Raw genomic sequence first — 16,395 nt, forward strand, 5'->3', positions numbered from 1 at the left:
CAAAATATTTTTATTATGAGCTGAAGTCAATAGCTTTGTTATAGGTAGAAAATGAGTGGTTTTTATATTTTTATGTGCTAGAACAGAGATGTCAAAGTGGAAAACACTTAATATTATGAATGAAAGAAAATCCATGTGCATTAGTCTACTGCAGTGTGGTTTGGATCACATTACTCACACCTCTTCCCCAAAGAGAAACCAGGTAGAGCTCTTGTCAAAAACCCAACAATCCTCCTGTAAGCTGAAAGTAGAGACTTGAAGAAGACTTCTCCTTCCTTCCCTCTGATTCTCTGCCCAGTTTACTCTCCCAATGTGGAGAGGGGATCTTCACACTTCACAGTAAGGAAAAGCTGAGCTGAAGCATAGATAGAGACCATTCCAGAAGAAAAAGAGAAAAAGAAAAAGAGAAAGAAAAAGAAAAAGAAAAAGAAAAAGGCAGACAGTGAAAAAGCTGTATTTGCCTTTAAAGCCTAGTTAATGCTAAGCTGGTCTAGGCCACTTAGCCCAAGTTCTGGGAGACAGCCTGACCCAGGTTGCCATGTGAAAGAAGGAATCAACGTCATAGTTAAAAGCCCAGATGAAAAAGTAGATAGGTAGAACCCCTCCCATTCAAGGGCACAAGAGCGTGATCCAATACTGGCTAAGAATACAAAGGAAAGATACAAAAGGATTGAAGGCATTGATAAAACAACATATATACATTGTATAGCTAGATGATTATTGGAACATTTGTATGCAATTTTATAGACAGTTTGTTCACAAAATGAAGGTTTAAGGATTTTAAATGAAAACAGGAAGATAAGACAAATTAAGCTCCAAATGCAAATTTATCACATAAACTTTAAACATGAATCCCACTTAAACTAAATAAGATGTTCCAATTTGTCCAAAAAAGAATGAATGAATGAATGAATGAATAAATAAATAAACAAACGAACAAACACTGTGAAACATATAGACTGACCATCAGGCATGAATGTTATTTTAAATTTCCCTGCAGTGTTAAGAATTCATGGGGATACCAGGCACCTAACTGAACAGAAATAGTTTTTTACCGAGATATAAAGTTTTCCATCAGAATCTGGAAATTTCCATCAGATGTTATAGAATAAAGTCTTTCAAGGAAAAGTATAGGGAGTTGCAATCAAGTTGTTAAGTTGATTTGATCTCATCTGATGTAATTAATGACTTATCTGGTCATTGGCTTAGGTAGAGCCTCAGATCTGACGGGTAAATTGGCATTGCTTGGTAGAGCAAGCTGAAAGAGCATACCAATTAAGAGACAGGCTAAGGCTAATATTCTGAGGTGGGATGGAAACAGGCACATTGGACTAACTAAAAGAAAATCACTTTCTAATCCCCTCCCCTTCTCCCTCATCCCCAACCTGCTCCCAGCTAGCAACCATAATTATATATATATATATATATATATATATATATATATATATATATATATATATATATAGTCACGGGATATGGAGTTCAGCATAGGGAATAGAGTCAATGTAATTGTAATAGATATGTATGATGTCAGAGGGGCAATAGATTGGGGGAGGGGGTTTATCATTTCGTGAGGGTGAAATGTCTATTACATTGTTTTGTACACCTGAAACTAATACAAAAATAAATTTAAAAAAATAAAATGATTGAAAATGGGGGGAAAAAGGGAAAAAGAAAAAAAGAAAAGAACTGAGACGAAAGCAGAGAATAAACAGTAGGGGAGCATGTCCTGAATAGAGCTTGGGAAGCCAGCAGAGTCGTCATAGCATTTATTAAAGATTTAGTTCTTCTGTCTAAGACCTGGAAACTGTCAAAGACTTTTAACAGAAAGTGACTCTATTGTGTGTATATTTTGAAATGTTTACTCTGGTTGATGACTGGAGAATGAACTGTGAAAGATTGGCGAGTGAGAGGGAGGTGTAGAGGTGATAGGGCATGTGCTAATTCTGGGAGGCCAATTGGAGCCTGTAACCACAGTCAATCCAGGTAAATGAAGTCTGAGAGGTAGGAGGCAAATGAAGAGAATGTGTTGTCCCTCACACTAAGAAAAACACTATTTCTACACTGACAGCTTAGTCAAAGGAGTCCTACTCAGCCAATAGACCAAGTAGGATAAAGATATTAAACAATATATTGATTTTCATATTGGCTTGTCAGTGACTCCAATAGGATTTGTTTCAAAGCAGAATACCTCAACTTCGGCACTAATGACATTTTGTATGGGATCATTCTCTATTGATATGAAGTGCATGTGATATGTCAGAATAAAAGAAGCTGCTCTCTATTGCAATTAATGCAACCTAAATATTAAGGCCATTTATTTTTCTTGTCTGTGAATTATTGGATAAAAAGTAAACAAATCTAAAAAACAGTCACAAATTCTGGATTGTTACTGATTTGAATCTGATTTTATACTTACATATACAAATGCAAATATTAATGTTTTTCCATATGAATAAGACAAAGATGTAAAATATGAGTTAAAGACACCTGAGGTTTTGTACTTAATAATGAATCTCTTAGATTAGGTTCTCCCAGACACATATCTTTAAATAAGAAATCAAGTGTAAATGATTTATGTGGAAAGCAAAGAGCACTTGGAGAGGTATGGTAGGGAATGAGCCAAGGAAGGGAAGTCCGTAAAAAGTATGATATCAAAACATCTTCTACTGCGATTCAGATTGCCCAATAAAAAGTGTTTCAACATGGTCCAAAGTACCGATTATACAGTTAAAAACCCCAGTCACAGAATATCCGGTGCACTATTCTATAGACTTGTATAATGTCAGACTGACATTCAGAAATCCTCAAAACTAACACTGGAGAAATGGAAACTAACATATTGAGACAACGTAAATTTTAAAATGCTGTCGATCATTCTTTATTCAATGTGGACTATAAATGAATATTGTGTATAGGTCTGCAAGTAATGTATATACATGAAAAATTGCACTTAAGAGAAGTAAGACTAATTAATAATATTCTGGTAACAGGCCAAACAAGCGATAGTGACTTATGATGCAGTCCGCACTGACTCACCAACTGTCCAAGGAGAAATTGTTAATCTACATAATACTCTCAGGAGAGAAGTAGTACCACCTGCCAGAAACATGCTGAAAATGGTAAGATTAATTAAACAGCAGCAATAATGATGACAATAGTACATAGTAATGGCATTTACTGAGCTTTATTAAGTCCTATTCACTTGCAATATACTAAAAGTTTGGTCTTCACAAGCAAGCCTATGGCACAGCAGCAGAAGAAACAGAGGCCCAGAGGAAGTAAGTAAGTAAATGTACCCAATCATATAGTTACTAACGACAGAGCAATAATTCCAACTCAGACAGGCTGGCTTCATTCACTGCATCCTAGGACAGTGCTTCTCGAACGTGAATGTGCTTCAGAATCAGCGGAAGAACTGGGTACAGTGCAGGGTCCTGGGCCCCACGCTCTGAGATCCAGATGTGGGAGGTCTGGGGTGGAGACCATGCCAAGTCCCCTGTCAGTATCGTCAGTAGAGCAAACTTCGGTTAACAAGTTATTGAGGCATTTCCTAGCTGTTTTCATTGGGCAGCAGCCCAGAGGCTAAGACACTCATCTGAGAATCCAGATGTTCAGATTCTCAGCGAGATGATGCTGCCAGGTAAACAAATATTGACCAATCTGTTTCCCAGTTCCCTTGCATCCCGTAAAAGGAGACAGAAATTGTCTTTCCACTATAAACCTCGTGTGTGAGCAGACTAGGTGCTGTAAAACAAAAGAAATTTAGGGAGGTCTCAGATGATGAGCCTAACAAATATTACCTCACTTAGGTTATTGGGTAACCTTATCCCGGTTCCTTGAACCCTGGGCTGGCCTGAAGTAGTGAGGGCTAGAAATAGTGCAGGCTCTGGAGAGTGATTCTACAGGATAGCTTCCTCATGTAAATGATGATGGAGAGAAAGCAAGTGAATAGAAAAAAATGATTTCAAAATTTGTCTCTTGGTTACCTTAGAATCCAACACAACAAAAATCAATAGCTATCAGGCATTATTGCATTGTGAGTATTGTATCTGACAGGCACATTGTGTGTACTTATTGACAGTCATTCTTCTATAACCTTCTTAGATTATTATTTAATTCAATAATTTTGTGGTTAAATACTGTTATTCCCATTTTACAGATGATGAATCTGAACCTCAGAGAAACAAAGCATAGGACATGGATAGGAAGGAAATAATAGAATTACAGTAGGGCTGAAGATCCCATCACAACTTCCAGGCAGAGATTTTTCCAAAAAAGAAGATACATTTCTGTACATTGGGTTAGAACCTGATTAAATAAAGCCACTTGTTAAAACCAGAATTCTTAGCTGTGGCACAATAATAATATATACTCACTTGTGATTTTAATCAGGGATGTGTTACAATAAACAGAGGATCTTATCAGAATTAGTCAGAGGTAATGTCCTAGAGAGCTTTCTCAAAGAGGTCTGAACAACAGACTATATGTAATGAATGTCGCAGGTAGTTTATAGGATAAGATAAGCAGACTGAGATGGAGATTAGCATGCAGGATGTTTATTGGAGAAAAATGTCCAGATTTACACCTCCCTATGGAGGTAGAAAGAGAGGCAGCAATGGGCATAGGGAGAAGTTGGGCTATGCTGTAGTTCCAACAGAGGCCTTAGCTAATCCCATGGGAAACTATACAATGAAGACAACACTTCTGAATTTTCCTGAGTTGGAAGGAGGTGGCCTGGCATTCACATCTAGCTGTTGGATAGGTGTTGCCCCAGGGAAGGGATTATGCTCATGGATAGGACAATTTTTTTAGTGAGGAGAGATAGTAGAGCTCTCTGTGGGCAGGACTCCCAGCTTAAAAGGAAGTAAGTGCTTCAGTGCAGAAAGGGCCCTTGGTAGCGTGTCATCACAGCATGCACAACAAGCAATCAGCTGTAAGCTAGCCAGATCAGTTCCTGTCTTAATCAGTTGGTAACCTGGTCATAATAGGCAATATTTTTTTACCAGTGAGGACAGTGATGGCATTCCTACTGCCAGGAGATCTTAGGCCCTAATGGGATGTGTTGTGCCATCTCTATTGCGTCAGTTAGATGTATCCATTACTAACATACAACTTTTCTTCCATGTTTTTACTTTGATCCCAAGCTAATGAGTTACTTAAATTATCTCTCAGTTTACTGAGTTCATCCACCTCAGGTGTATTTCTATGAAACTAACACAGATAACAGCATATACGTATATTAGGTAAACTTTTTTGATGCCAGGAAACATACTAAAAATCTAAGTTAGGGTGCCATCCAAAAATTATTCTAAAGAGTGGATGAATGATTTATGGAAAATTCTACTGCAAAAAACAAACTCCACAACTTTTGCTGGCAATGTGTTGGACACAGATATTGTGACAGTCTTTTAAATGGATGTACACAATATGGAGGAAAGAGTGTTAGGGAGAGTATTTGTCACAGAGTCCCGTAACTAGTGATATAGACTTTCTGCCTTTCATCTGACTTGGAGATATACCAAACAAAATGTTTCAAGTCAGAATAACTGATATACACTGAGAGTTAAGAACACACACTCTGGAGCCAGAATAACCCACATTCCAATTCTGTTTGCCACTTATTTGTTGTGTCATATTGAAAAAGCATGCAACATCTCTGTTCCTCAATTTCCTCATTTGCAAATGAGGGTAATAATAGTATTTCCCTTGTAGAGTTGCTGTGGGTAAAAATGAGAGACTTTACATATAGCATTGGTAATAGGTCCCGGTATGTAGTATTAGCTATAATTTTTTTATCGTTAATAATTTTATATGGAGATATGTGACACTGTACTTGTTTCTAATCACAGCCATCATTTATTTATTGAGCATGTAACATAAGATTTATCACACATAACAATGATATTGCAAGAATTATCATATTATAACTTTTGAACAAATTATTGGGTACGAATTATGGGTTACATTCTATAGATGAAGAAACTGAGAGTCAAAGAAATTAAACAATATGTCAGAGGTAAAACTACTAATAAATCATAGGAAGGATTTTTAACCCTGGTTTGTTTTACTAGAAGCATTTAGTCAGCGACTTTAATACTTCTGAGAGAGAAGCTGCATCTGGACTTTATTACCAAATTTCTATGGTGTAAATTCAAGGGCTAAAACAATCAATTGAAAATTTCGTCTTCCTCTTCCAACCAAAACATTTCAGAGTAGTATTATAATTACAATTATCTGATACAATTGAGGATATTGCTAGCCTTTGATTTTAGAAACAATAAACTAGAATCTTATATTGGAAATGTTAAGACCATATGTTTGTATTTTACTCTTCCACTGCAGAGTTGGAATAAAGAAGCTGCACAAAATGCCAACGTATTGTCAAAGTATTGTAACTTGGCAGTGAGCAACGCTCTTAAGAGACGAATTACAAGTAAGTATATGTCTATATGATCTACCTTTGTGCTCAAAAGTCCTCAGGGATTGTTAATAACTTGGAAAGTGTAAATGAAGTCATCCAGTCTATATTTACATTTGCCCCATAAATGGCAGTGAATTGTGGCCCACTACATTGTTTCATTAATATTAATTTTTTAATCTGGATATTCAAATTTTCAAATTTCAGATTTTTATCATCAGAAGAAAAGAATTAAAACTCTCAGTGTCACAGAATAACTGAGTAATACAATAATGACTGGAGAGACAGCTGGAGAGCTTGACGGTTTCCACACTATGTAGTTATTTCAGCTACCCACAATATCAACATATCTTAAGCTGTAGAGCACTAGTGCAGTTGAGAAGTAAGTTATATTCAACTCTACTGAGCTGCCCAGAGAACAATTTTAGGTGCTCAAAAATGAGTCCAATTTATGGCATTTATATTAGTTAGATCACAGCTAGTTTCCAAGAAAATCAATAGTACGTCCTACACAAGTAGAGATTAATAATATTTATGAGATACTTGTTTATTACAAAACATTTGTAAAATACTAGTGAAGCTTCTATGTTTATAGCTCATTGGGCATCATGGCCCAATATTGTTGAGCAGGGAATTAGCAATGTGAGTCTTCGTCCCTGCTCCAGAGGAAGGCAGATCACTCCAAAATACCGTGTTTGATCAAGAGCCCACATCACAAGTGAATGGCTAAATGAGGAAATGTTTATTTCAAGGTCCTTACATGGTGAATACTACCTTTGCGTGGCTATTTTCAAACCATGGACCCTGTTATATCAGCTTGGAAGTGGCAGAGACTATAATGTTGATTGATCTGATTTCCCAGCTGACATATCATCTCCTACTGTCCACTTCTCACCAGACCAGAAGTTCATTCATCAATGAGAAAGAAGCCTGCCAACAGAGATCCAACTGAGTTGGCCTCCTCTTATAAGACATTGCTTGGATGACCAATGACAGACCCATTTATAAAATAAAAATGAGGGAAGGATCTTTGTAAAATGTTTCCAAGTTTTGAGAGTATGACCCAGCCCTTTTCCCTCTTTTCAGATACTTTTTGTGGAGAAAACAAGCATTTGACAACTTATCTTACGACATGGTCAAATGTAATTGGAATCTGGTACAATGAGTCTAAATATTTCACGCATGGGGAATGGCCATCAGAGGATAACGACATCACAGTTGATCATTACACTCAGGTAACCTGTGTACTGACAAATACACACATTGGTTAAGCGACTATAAGCATGTGCGAAAAACAGGTGACTGAGAACAAAGGAAAATCATCCTCCCACTTTTTGCAACTTACACTCAACCCACTGAGGTCCTCCTGTAAGTTGCAACACAAGGAAATGGGATTCCCTTAATAGACGGCTTAGGGAAAATGTTTCCTTCTTTACACATTTGATTTTCTGGGAAGTAACAAAATCATAAAATATCAATATCATTTATAAATTATATTTGTAAAGAATGACAATAATAGTGCCTTATAACACAGAGAACCCCTTCTTTCTAGTTTATTTTTCTCATGGTAAAATTGTATATAACATATAATAAAAATTGTTATTTTAACCATTTTTAAATTATGTAGCATTAATGTTCAGTGACATTAACTACATTCAAATTGTTATGCAACTATCACCACATCCATCTCCAGAACTTTTCATCTTCCCAAACTAAAACTCTGTACCCATTAAACAATAACTTCCCATTCACCCCTCTCCCTTTCCTCTGGCAACCACCATTCTACTTTCTGTCTCTATGAATTTGACTACTGTAGATACCTCAATAATTGGAATTATAAAATATCGTTTTCTGTCTCCCTTATTTCACTTAGCATAATATCCTCAATTCATGTTTATCAATGTTATAACATGTGTCAGAATTTTATTCCTTTTTAAGGCTGAAAAAACTTCCATTGTATGTATATACCTCCTGTTTATTCATTCATCCATCATTAATTAGGTTGTTTCCACCTTTTGGCTATTAAGAATAATGTTGCTATAAACATTGGTATACAGATGTCTGTCCAGTTATCTGTTCAGTAAATACCATTCCTTCATCTTCCAAATCATTACTCTGCACTATGCTTGTTTTCTGTTGATTAAGTAAAGTTTCTTCTAGGTTTTGATTTTATATTATCACCAAGCAGCCTTTATCATGTTATCTGATTTTCCATATACATTTGATAAGAAGAAGAGAATGATCCACGGTCAATGATAGCCATCAAATATGCATATGTATATGTATTATCTAAACACATGGGAATTTTTCTGTTTCTATGACTTCCTCATAAATATGCTCAAAGTATCCTAAAAGCAAGGGTGTGTATTTTCAATTATAGATAACAGTATTTATATTGTAGTCATTTGGCAAAATATAAAATTAATAATAAAATAATCTCTTTCTATTTTGCAGCTAATTTGGGCTACTTCTTACCTCATTGGCTGTGGAGTGTCATTATGCTGCCGTGCAATATTACCTCAATATCTCTATGTTTGTCACTATTGTCATGAGTAGGTATTGTACAGCTTGGTTTCTCGTAGCTTTTAGAACTAGATCTCCCTCATTTAATCTAGTTTCTCAAACATTATTTAAAAAATCAAATAAATGTTTTATTTCAGTCAAACAGAACTTTAGAGATAAAATGTCATTTACCAATTATCTACAGCATCTCACACACACACACACACACAGACACTTTTCTTTACATCATATTTTTCTAAATAAATCTATATATCATAAACAGAATGTTTTAATTCAGAACTATTATCACTAGTCTTGCTATGTGTTATTGATTCTTCAAGTAATATTAGTTAAGGGAAACAAGTCTGAGCTAGCTTAAGCAAAGAAACAAGGGTATTTACTTCAACAGAGTACTTTTAGAATTCAAGGACAGAAATGCAGAGAAGTATCAAGAATGAACAAAAAAAGCCAGTGTTCTTGCATTTAGCTTTTTAGTGTAATTATTGGTATGTCTTTTCTTTTGAAATTAAATTTACATGTTATCAACAGTGTGACTAACAATTCCTAAAATAAATAATCCTGATTGCTTCAGTGAGGGGCAGGTGTACTCCTTTTTCCCCATGGTATTTAACTGCTGTCTCCCACGTGTGTCACACAATAAATGATGTTCAATATGAACCAATGAAAATGATTTATCTGATACTATACTATCACCTTTACACTTTGAAGTCTCCAATGTCACTATGGATTCAATATATATAATATACTCATTTAATAACTCTAGATGAGTACTTTCTGGTCTTATCACGTCTTGGTTTCAGTAGTTAATATTTGTGGTAATTTTATTATCTATGTAATTAGTGCTGAGGAAAGTAAGATCTGCTGCATCTATAATATGTAAATTGTACTAAATCTTTTAAGGGGCTTGTGGTCTGTGGTGAACTTCTGACAATACAAAAAAAAAAAGTAGAATACATGAAGTTGTGGTAGGAGCATTTTCTTGGCCAAAATTTTGACCAATTATCTGACAAAATGCTTTACTGAAGTAAGTAATAAGTTTCTCTTATAAGGTAAAATTTTAGAATTTAAATATCAAAGAGAAAATATATATAGAATGTTCTCTCAACAAGAACATTTACTTTATTTTTTATTTAAGTGATATTAAGTAAGAATCATCTTTAATCCACATTGTTTTCTTGCATACCTGCTGGTAAACCTGTCTTCTCTGAAATTTCAAATTTCTCAGAACTGGAAATTCTCATCTTCACACTCTTTCCTCCAACTCTTTAGATTTAGCCTTGCTGATGTACTTTTATTTTTTATAGTGTTTCATTTGTTTCTATGAAAGACACTAACATATCGAGTTTCTTATGACGTCATACAAGATGATATAATACAAGATGAAATTAAAACATCTCCACTTACTGAAAATATTTCTTAACATTGTTAAGAACCATGCCCTTTTACATGACTGTTTATCAAGTCTTTATGCATATAAATAATGAAAAGTTTCCTATTGTAAATGGCTCTAAAGCCCTTCTGCTTCTTAGGACTTGACTCTTCACAGGTCCCAGTCTTGTTAGGGCGCGACTGTACAGAGAGGTGCAAAAAAACTGCCTCAAAATATTGTTAGGATACCAGAGTTGTCTGTTATACATTCAAAAATATAAATTATCATCATTGTAAGCCTAGAAATCTTAAACCCATCTTAAAGATTATTATTGTTTTATATATGTGTATATATATATATATATATATATATATATATATATATATATGTATGTATATATATACACATATACATACACATATATATATATATATATATATATATATATGGTTTTCAAAAGTAGTTCTTAAAATTGATTATAAATAGTGAGTAAATTCTATATGCATTTTCAAAACATCAATTTTATTGGACTATTTTTTAACTTATTTTTTTAAGGGGAAATGAACCTGACAAAAAGAATGAACCTTATAAAAGCGGAAATCCATGTGGAGACTGTCCAAATCACTGTGAAGATAAGCTTTGTAGTAAGTTTCATATCTTGGTTTGTTTAATGTTGATTGTTAATCTGGGAGCCACATGCCCTTTAAATCAAACATTTTAAAATGTTGCACTTTCCTATAAATTTCATCTCAATTTCACAGGAAACTTCAACATTACTTGATTTCCCCTCTCCTTCCCCAGAGTGACCATGAAGACCATTGATTACGTATATTGGAATGAAAATTAGAATAACTAGGTCTAAACTAAAATTTCCATCCTAAAACGTAAAGACCCTAATAGAAGCACCCTAGATAAAATGTTGACATAAGTGTAAATTTTTCTCTGTTCTGTAAAAAGTTTCTGGGCTCTCTTATTACAGCACTGAAGTTAGACATTTCACTTTCAGATTACCAGTGTTCTCAGATTGCTTGTTACTCCATAACTCCCCTCCTGCTTGACCTTGTTATAGCTTGTAATTTCTTACTGAGTGATCCTTATTCTTCCATGTTCCCACTGACACATCGGAAGGTATTAGCTGAGGATAACACTGTTCCTTACAATACCTTCTTATATTTCTTAAGTAAATCTTGCCTAAGCTTAACTAAATGAGTTTCAATTACCTGTTTATTCCCTTAGATAGCAAAAGTTTCTTCTTGTGGAGCCTCCTGCAAACATAATTTCTCAATCCCTGAGATTAATGCTAATAAAATAAGTTTAATACGTTTGTGGAGAAATGACATATCCAGGAAAAATATCCTTTACCTTCAGATTTGGAATGCCAGAAGTTTTATTTTTCTTCACCGGACCAGGCATTCTGTTCGCTTTTAAAGCAAGGAAAAAATTCTCTCTCTCTCTCTCTCTCTCTCTCTCTCTCTCTCTCTCTCTCTCTCTCTCTCCCCATGTATGTGTGCGTGTGTGTGTATTTGTGTGTATGTGTGTGTGTGTAATCTTCTCTTTCTCATTCTTCTCTGTTCTTTTTCTCTGTATTTCTCTTTCTTTCACTTTCAAATTTACTTTTTGTACCCCAGTTTTAAAAAGAAATATAGTTGGAGAAAGATAACATATGTACTAATTATCTGTGTTAGGGGATATGGAGTAGATTTTTGTGTCTAAGAGATTAAAATAAATGTCTACAGTAGTAGGAAAGGGTACTAGAAATAAAATAAGAATAGGAAAGAGAGAAGTATTACTCAAGAAGATTTAACCTATGATGTAGAATGTACATATCGTATGCCCTTTACTCATCTATAAATGCATGAAAAGATGAGAGTTAGAGAAGCATACATATCTAAGATTGAGATACACTAGAGTGCAAACAATGTTCAAAATATAAAACCTGGATGTGCAGATACAATTAATTTAGTACAATTCAAAAAACTTTTATGAAAATAAAGTTCCTACTTATAAAATAGGGGAAATTATGTAAATTAATATAATTTATACAATATATATATATAACTATAGAAAAAGCAGTTCTAAGAGGGAATTCGTAACAATAAATACCTGTATTAACAACAAAAAAGAGCTCAAGTAAATAACTTCATTTTATACCTCAAAGAACTACAAAAAGAAGAACAAATTAAGCTCAAATTTAGTAAAAGGAAATAACAAATATTAGAGCACAAATAAATGAAATAGAGACTAAAAAAGACAATAGAAGAAAATCAATAAAACTAATAACTGTTTTTTTAAGACAAACAAAATAGAAAAAAAAATATTAGCTACACTTACCAAGAAAAAAGAGGATTCAAATAAACAAAATTAGAAATAAAAGAGAAGATATTACAACTGTGTTGTACTCCTGAAATTAATATAAAATAAAACTGAATATCAAATGTAATTGAAAAATTAAAAGAGGGGGGAAATTTGAAGGGGCGTAAGAGTTTCAAAGTTCCAGGTACAAAACAAATAAATTTTGGGGATGTGATATACAGCATAGGAAATATAGTCAATAATACTGTGATAGTGTGGTACAGTGTCAGATGGTTGCTGGATTAATCATGGTAATCACTTCTTTAGGTATATAAATGTTGAATAACTATGGTGTACACCTGAAACTAATATAATATTGTGTTAGCTATATTTTAATAAAAGTCTTTTAAAAATAGATAAAAAACTTGAATGTAAAACCTGAAACCATAAAACTCCTAGAAGAAAACATGAGGCAATCTCCTCAATGTCGGTATTGACAATTATTTTTTGGATTTGATACCAAAAGCAAAGATAAAAAAAGCAAAAACAAACAAGTGGAACTACATTAAACTAAAAAGCTTGTGCATAGCAAAGGAAGCCATCAACAAAATGAAAATGCAACCTCCAAAATGGGAAAAAAAATATTTGCAAATCATGTATCTGATAAGGGATTAATATCAAAAGTATATAAAGAACTAATACAACGCAATAGCCAAAAATCCAAATAATCCAATTTAAATATAGGCACAGGAATCAAATAAACATTTATTCCAAAGAAGATACTGGTATGGCCAACAGGCACATGAAAAGGCACTCAACATCTTTAATGATCAGGGAAATGCAAATCCAAACCACAATGAATTATTACCTCCCACCCGGTAGAATGGCTAGTATCAAAAAAGACAAGAGATAACGAGTGTTAGCGAAAATGTAGAGAAAAAAATCCATCACATATCATATTTCTCCAAAATACTACATAGAAGACAGTGGAATAATGATGGATAACTTATTTAAAGAAATACTGATGTACATATGTGCCTGTTCATAGGCTAGAGTCCACTGCATTGTTACTTAAGGTGATCTCTGGGTAAAGAGATTATTTGAGATATTTTGCTATCCTATGTATGGATTTTATATAATTTTTACATTGGCTATTTATTAATTTTATTCATTAAAAAGAATAATTATAGATGACTCACACTTCCTGATTTCAAAACTTACTACAAAGCTACAGTAATCAAAACAGTGTGGTACTGATTTAAAGACAGACTTGTGCCAATGGAATCCAATAAAGAGTCCAGAAATACACCCTGGCATATATAGCTGGATATTAATTTTAATAATCCAAAGCAACACCTTAGCTATTAAAAGATAGAGCATCATCTAGGCAGACTACAATGAACAAAAGTTTTATCACTTTATAGCTTATAATGATTTCAAAATGACATTGTAATTGATAAAGATGATTCATCTCCAATCTGCTTTGATATGTCCTATCAAAAAAAATATTGTGATTAAAGAAACCTGTTAAACATCAGACCAGACTTTCATCTTCTTTCTTTTACTAACTGACCTTATTTAACTTATTACATGTTTTCCGTTCTGATTTGATTCGCTCATAATAATCTAAACTAATTAGCTATTGTTAATAAATCTTATGTTTATGTCTTTAAGGAGATGATCTCTTTCCTCAGGACTGTGATTTTTAGAGACTAATATTGTGTAAACATGCTTTTCCCTTTCAGCTAACCCGTGCATCTACTATGATGAATTCTATGACTGTGAGAGACGAAAGAAGGCACTTGGATGCAAACACCCATCAGTTCAACTGTGCAAAGCTAGTTGTCTCTGTGACACTGAGATAAAATAACGTCTGTCATTTACAGGTATAATGTGCTGCTGGGAAAACATCTGCTGGATTGTATTTTTTACTGTGCTTCAGTAGCTCCTGATTAATTTCGTTTGCTTAATTATATGCGAGATCCTAAATTTCACTAGTCATATATGGGCACCAATGCCACCCACTGATACATCCTGAAGTAACATTGTTTGAAACTTTCTTACTGTTGGAGTGAAAGGTCCTGTGCACCACCTGCCTCATATTTAAATCATGTGATGCATAGTTCTTAGGTTGACATAATTGAGCTGATGGCAGAACTGGGTCCTTGAACAATAACCTGAGCTAGAGAAGGGTTTTTCTGTGTTTAACTCCTTTCCCTGCATTCTCATGTCTCCAATCACCCTGATGTTTGTCTTCTCTGCATAACTTACAGGAATTAATAATTCTTCACTTCTTAACTTTACTTCTATTTTAAATCAATCATTAAAATAATCCACAAAGCAACCAACGAATCCAGTCTCATTAATTGCAAGGTAAGTATAGCTTAATTGCAAGTGGTTTAAATGTCTTATTGTTTCATTGCTGTATCTATACACACTTGTAAAGCAGGAAAAAAAAAAAAAACAAAAAAAAAAAAACAGTGTCCTTAATTTAACAAAATATGTATTCAGTACTGATTACATACAAGGTATAATACATATAGTATAAAGCATATTGTCTGCCTCATTTCAAATGAGGGTATAAATATTAGTGAACCTCAATGTTAAAGAAATTGGTGACGTGTATGGCTACACAGAGAGCCTGGTAGCTGGTATTTTGTTTTCAGTCTCAGGATTATTTTTGGTTTGGGTTTTTTTGTTTTTGTTTTTTGTTTGTTTTTATTTTTTCATAAATGTGCTCTTCCTTTCTAAAAGTTTATATAAAAGAAAATTCCCTAAATTTTTGTCATTTGTCGTATCACGTATAAGAAACTGATAGCAGAAACCAAGTTTTACTTCAAGGATGAGAATTGTTGGAGTGAGCGACCCCAAATAAATATCCTGTGCTAAATATCTTCAAGGAAATGTGAAACAAATTGCAGTGCAACTTTTTGAATGCTTCCCAACATTACCCTCATGACGGGAGCTTATCAGGAAGGTCCCTGATCACAGCAGTACATTTACTCATAGAATAAAATCTCATGCTATGTTCCAGGGTCACTTTCAGGATGAGTTCAAAATTGGACTCTGGAGCCCCAAAACACTGTTCTGTGAGAAACAGGTTTGTGTTTGTGTGTGTGTGTGTGTGTGTACATACACTAATGAAGGTCCAGAAAATCTGTGAAGCAAAGGTAGTAAAGAGCTCCACTGAGGACAATTCTGATTAGGTTGTTGGGTTCTCAGGAGAGAATAAATAGGCACAAAAATGGATCTAGATTACAGGGAAACTTAAAGGAAAGGCAAACTGAATCGCTTGGATTTGATGCCATGGGCAACAATAACACACCTTTCATTCTCAATTATAAGAGCTCTACATTAAAACCCAGGTTCTATACAGATTTATATGGAGGCATGTATAATAGAGTGATTCAAGATGTGCAGACTGACAACTGGCCCACATTAGGGATCATTGTGTATTTTCAAAATGTGTTCAAGGCTTAAGCAGTTGGATGAGCATTGTTATGACTTGTTTTCTCTACCATGGAAGAGCACTACTGTTCCCTCACTGCTGAGGGTACAGAAATTTCAGGACAGTTCTGGGATCATACGCCCTGATCCACTGAATTACAATGGGGATGTGGTGTTTCCTCTACTCAGATCAGCCTGTAATGTTCGAATCTTTTTATGGTGAGAAACCGATAAAGGCGTGCAGAAATTTCACTAGGACGAATCCAATTGCCTCATGTAGAAATGGAATAGAGGATTTATCAAAAAGGTGTAGTCTTTAAATAAAGCCCAATTATCTCTGAGA

At 34.3% G+C, this 16,395-nt stretch overlaps 1 protein-coding gene across 1 annotated transcript; it reads left to right on the top strand.

The window, feature by feature from the left end:
- The first annotated feature begins 88 nt into the window (after window positions 1–88).
- CRISP1 (cysteine rich secretory protein 1) lies at window positions 89–14,819 on the top strand. Its single transcript, XM_088796329.1, has 7 exons — window positions 89–202; window positions 2,994–3,122; window positions 6,346–6,436; window positions 7,508–7,656; window positions 8,876–8,973; window positions 10,869–10,957; window positions 14,351–14,819. The coding sequence occupies exons 1-7, from the start codon at window positions 89–91 to the stop codon at window positions 14,473–14,475; spliced, it is 795 nt and encodes a 264-aa protein (XP_088652455.1). The 3' UTR covers window positions 14,476–14,819.
- Window positions 14,820–16,395: the final 1,576 nt, after the last annotated feature.

The sequence above is a fragment of the Rhinolophus sinicus genome, chromosome 2 (genome assembly GCF_057876585.1).
Source record: "Rhinolophus sinicus isolate RSI-liver-muscle chromosome 2, RSI-T2T, whole genome shotgun sequence".
Lineage (NCBI taxonomy): Eukaryota > Metazoa > Chordata > Mammalia > Chiroptera > Rhinolophidae > Rhinolophus > Rhinolophus sinicus.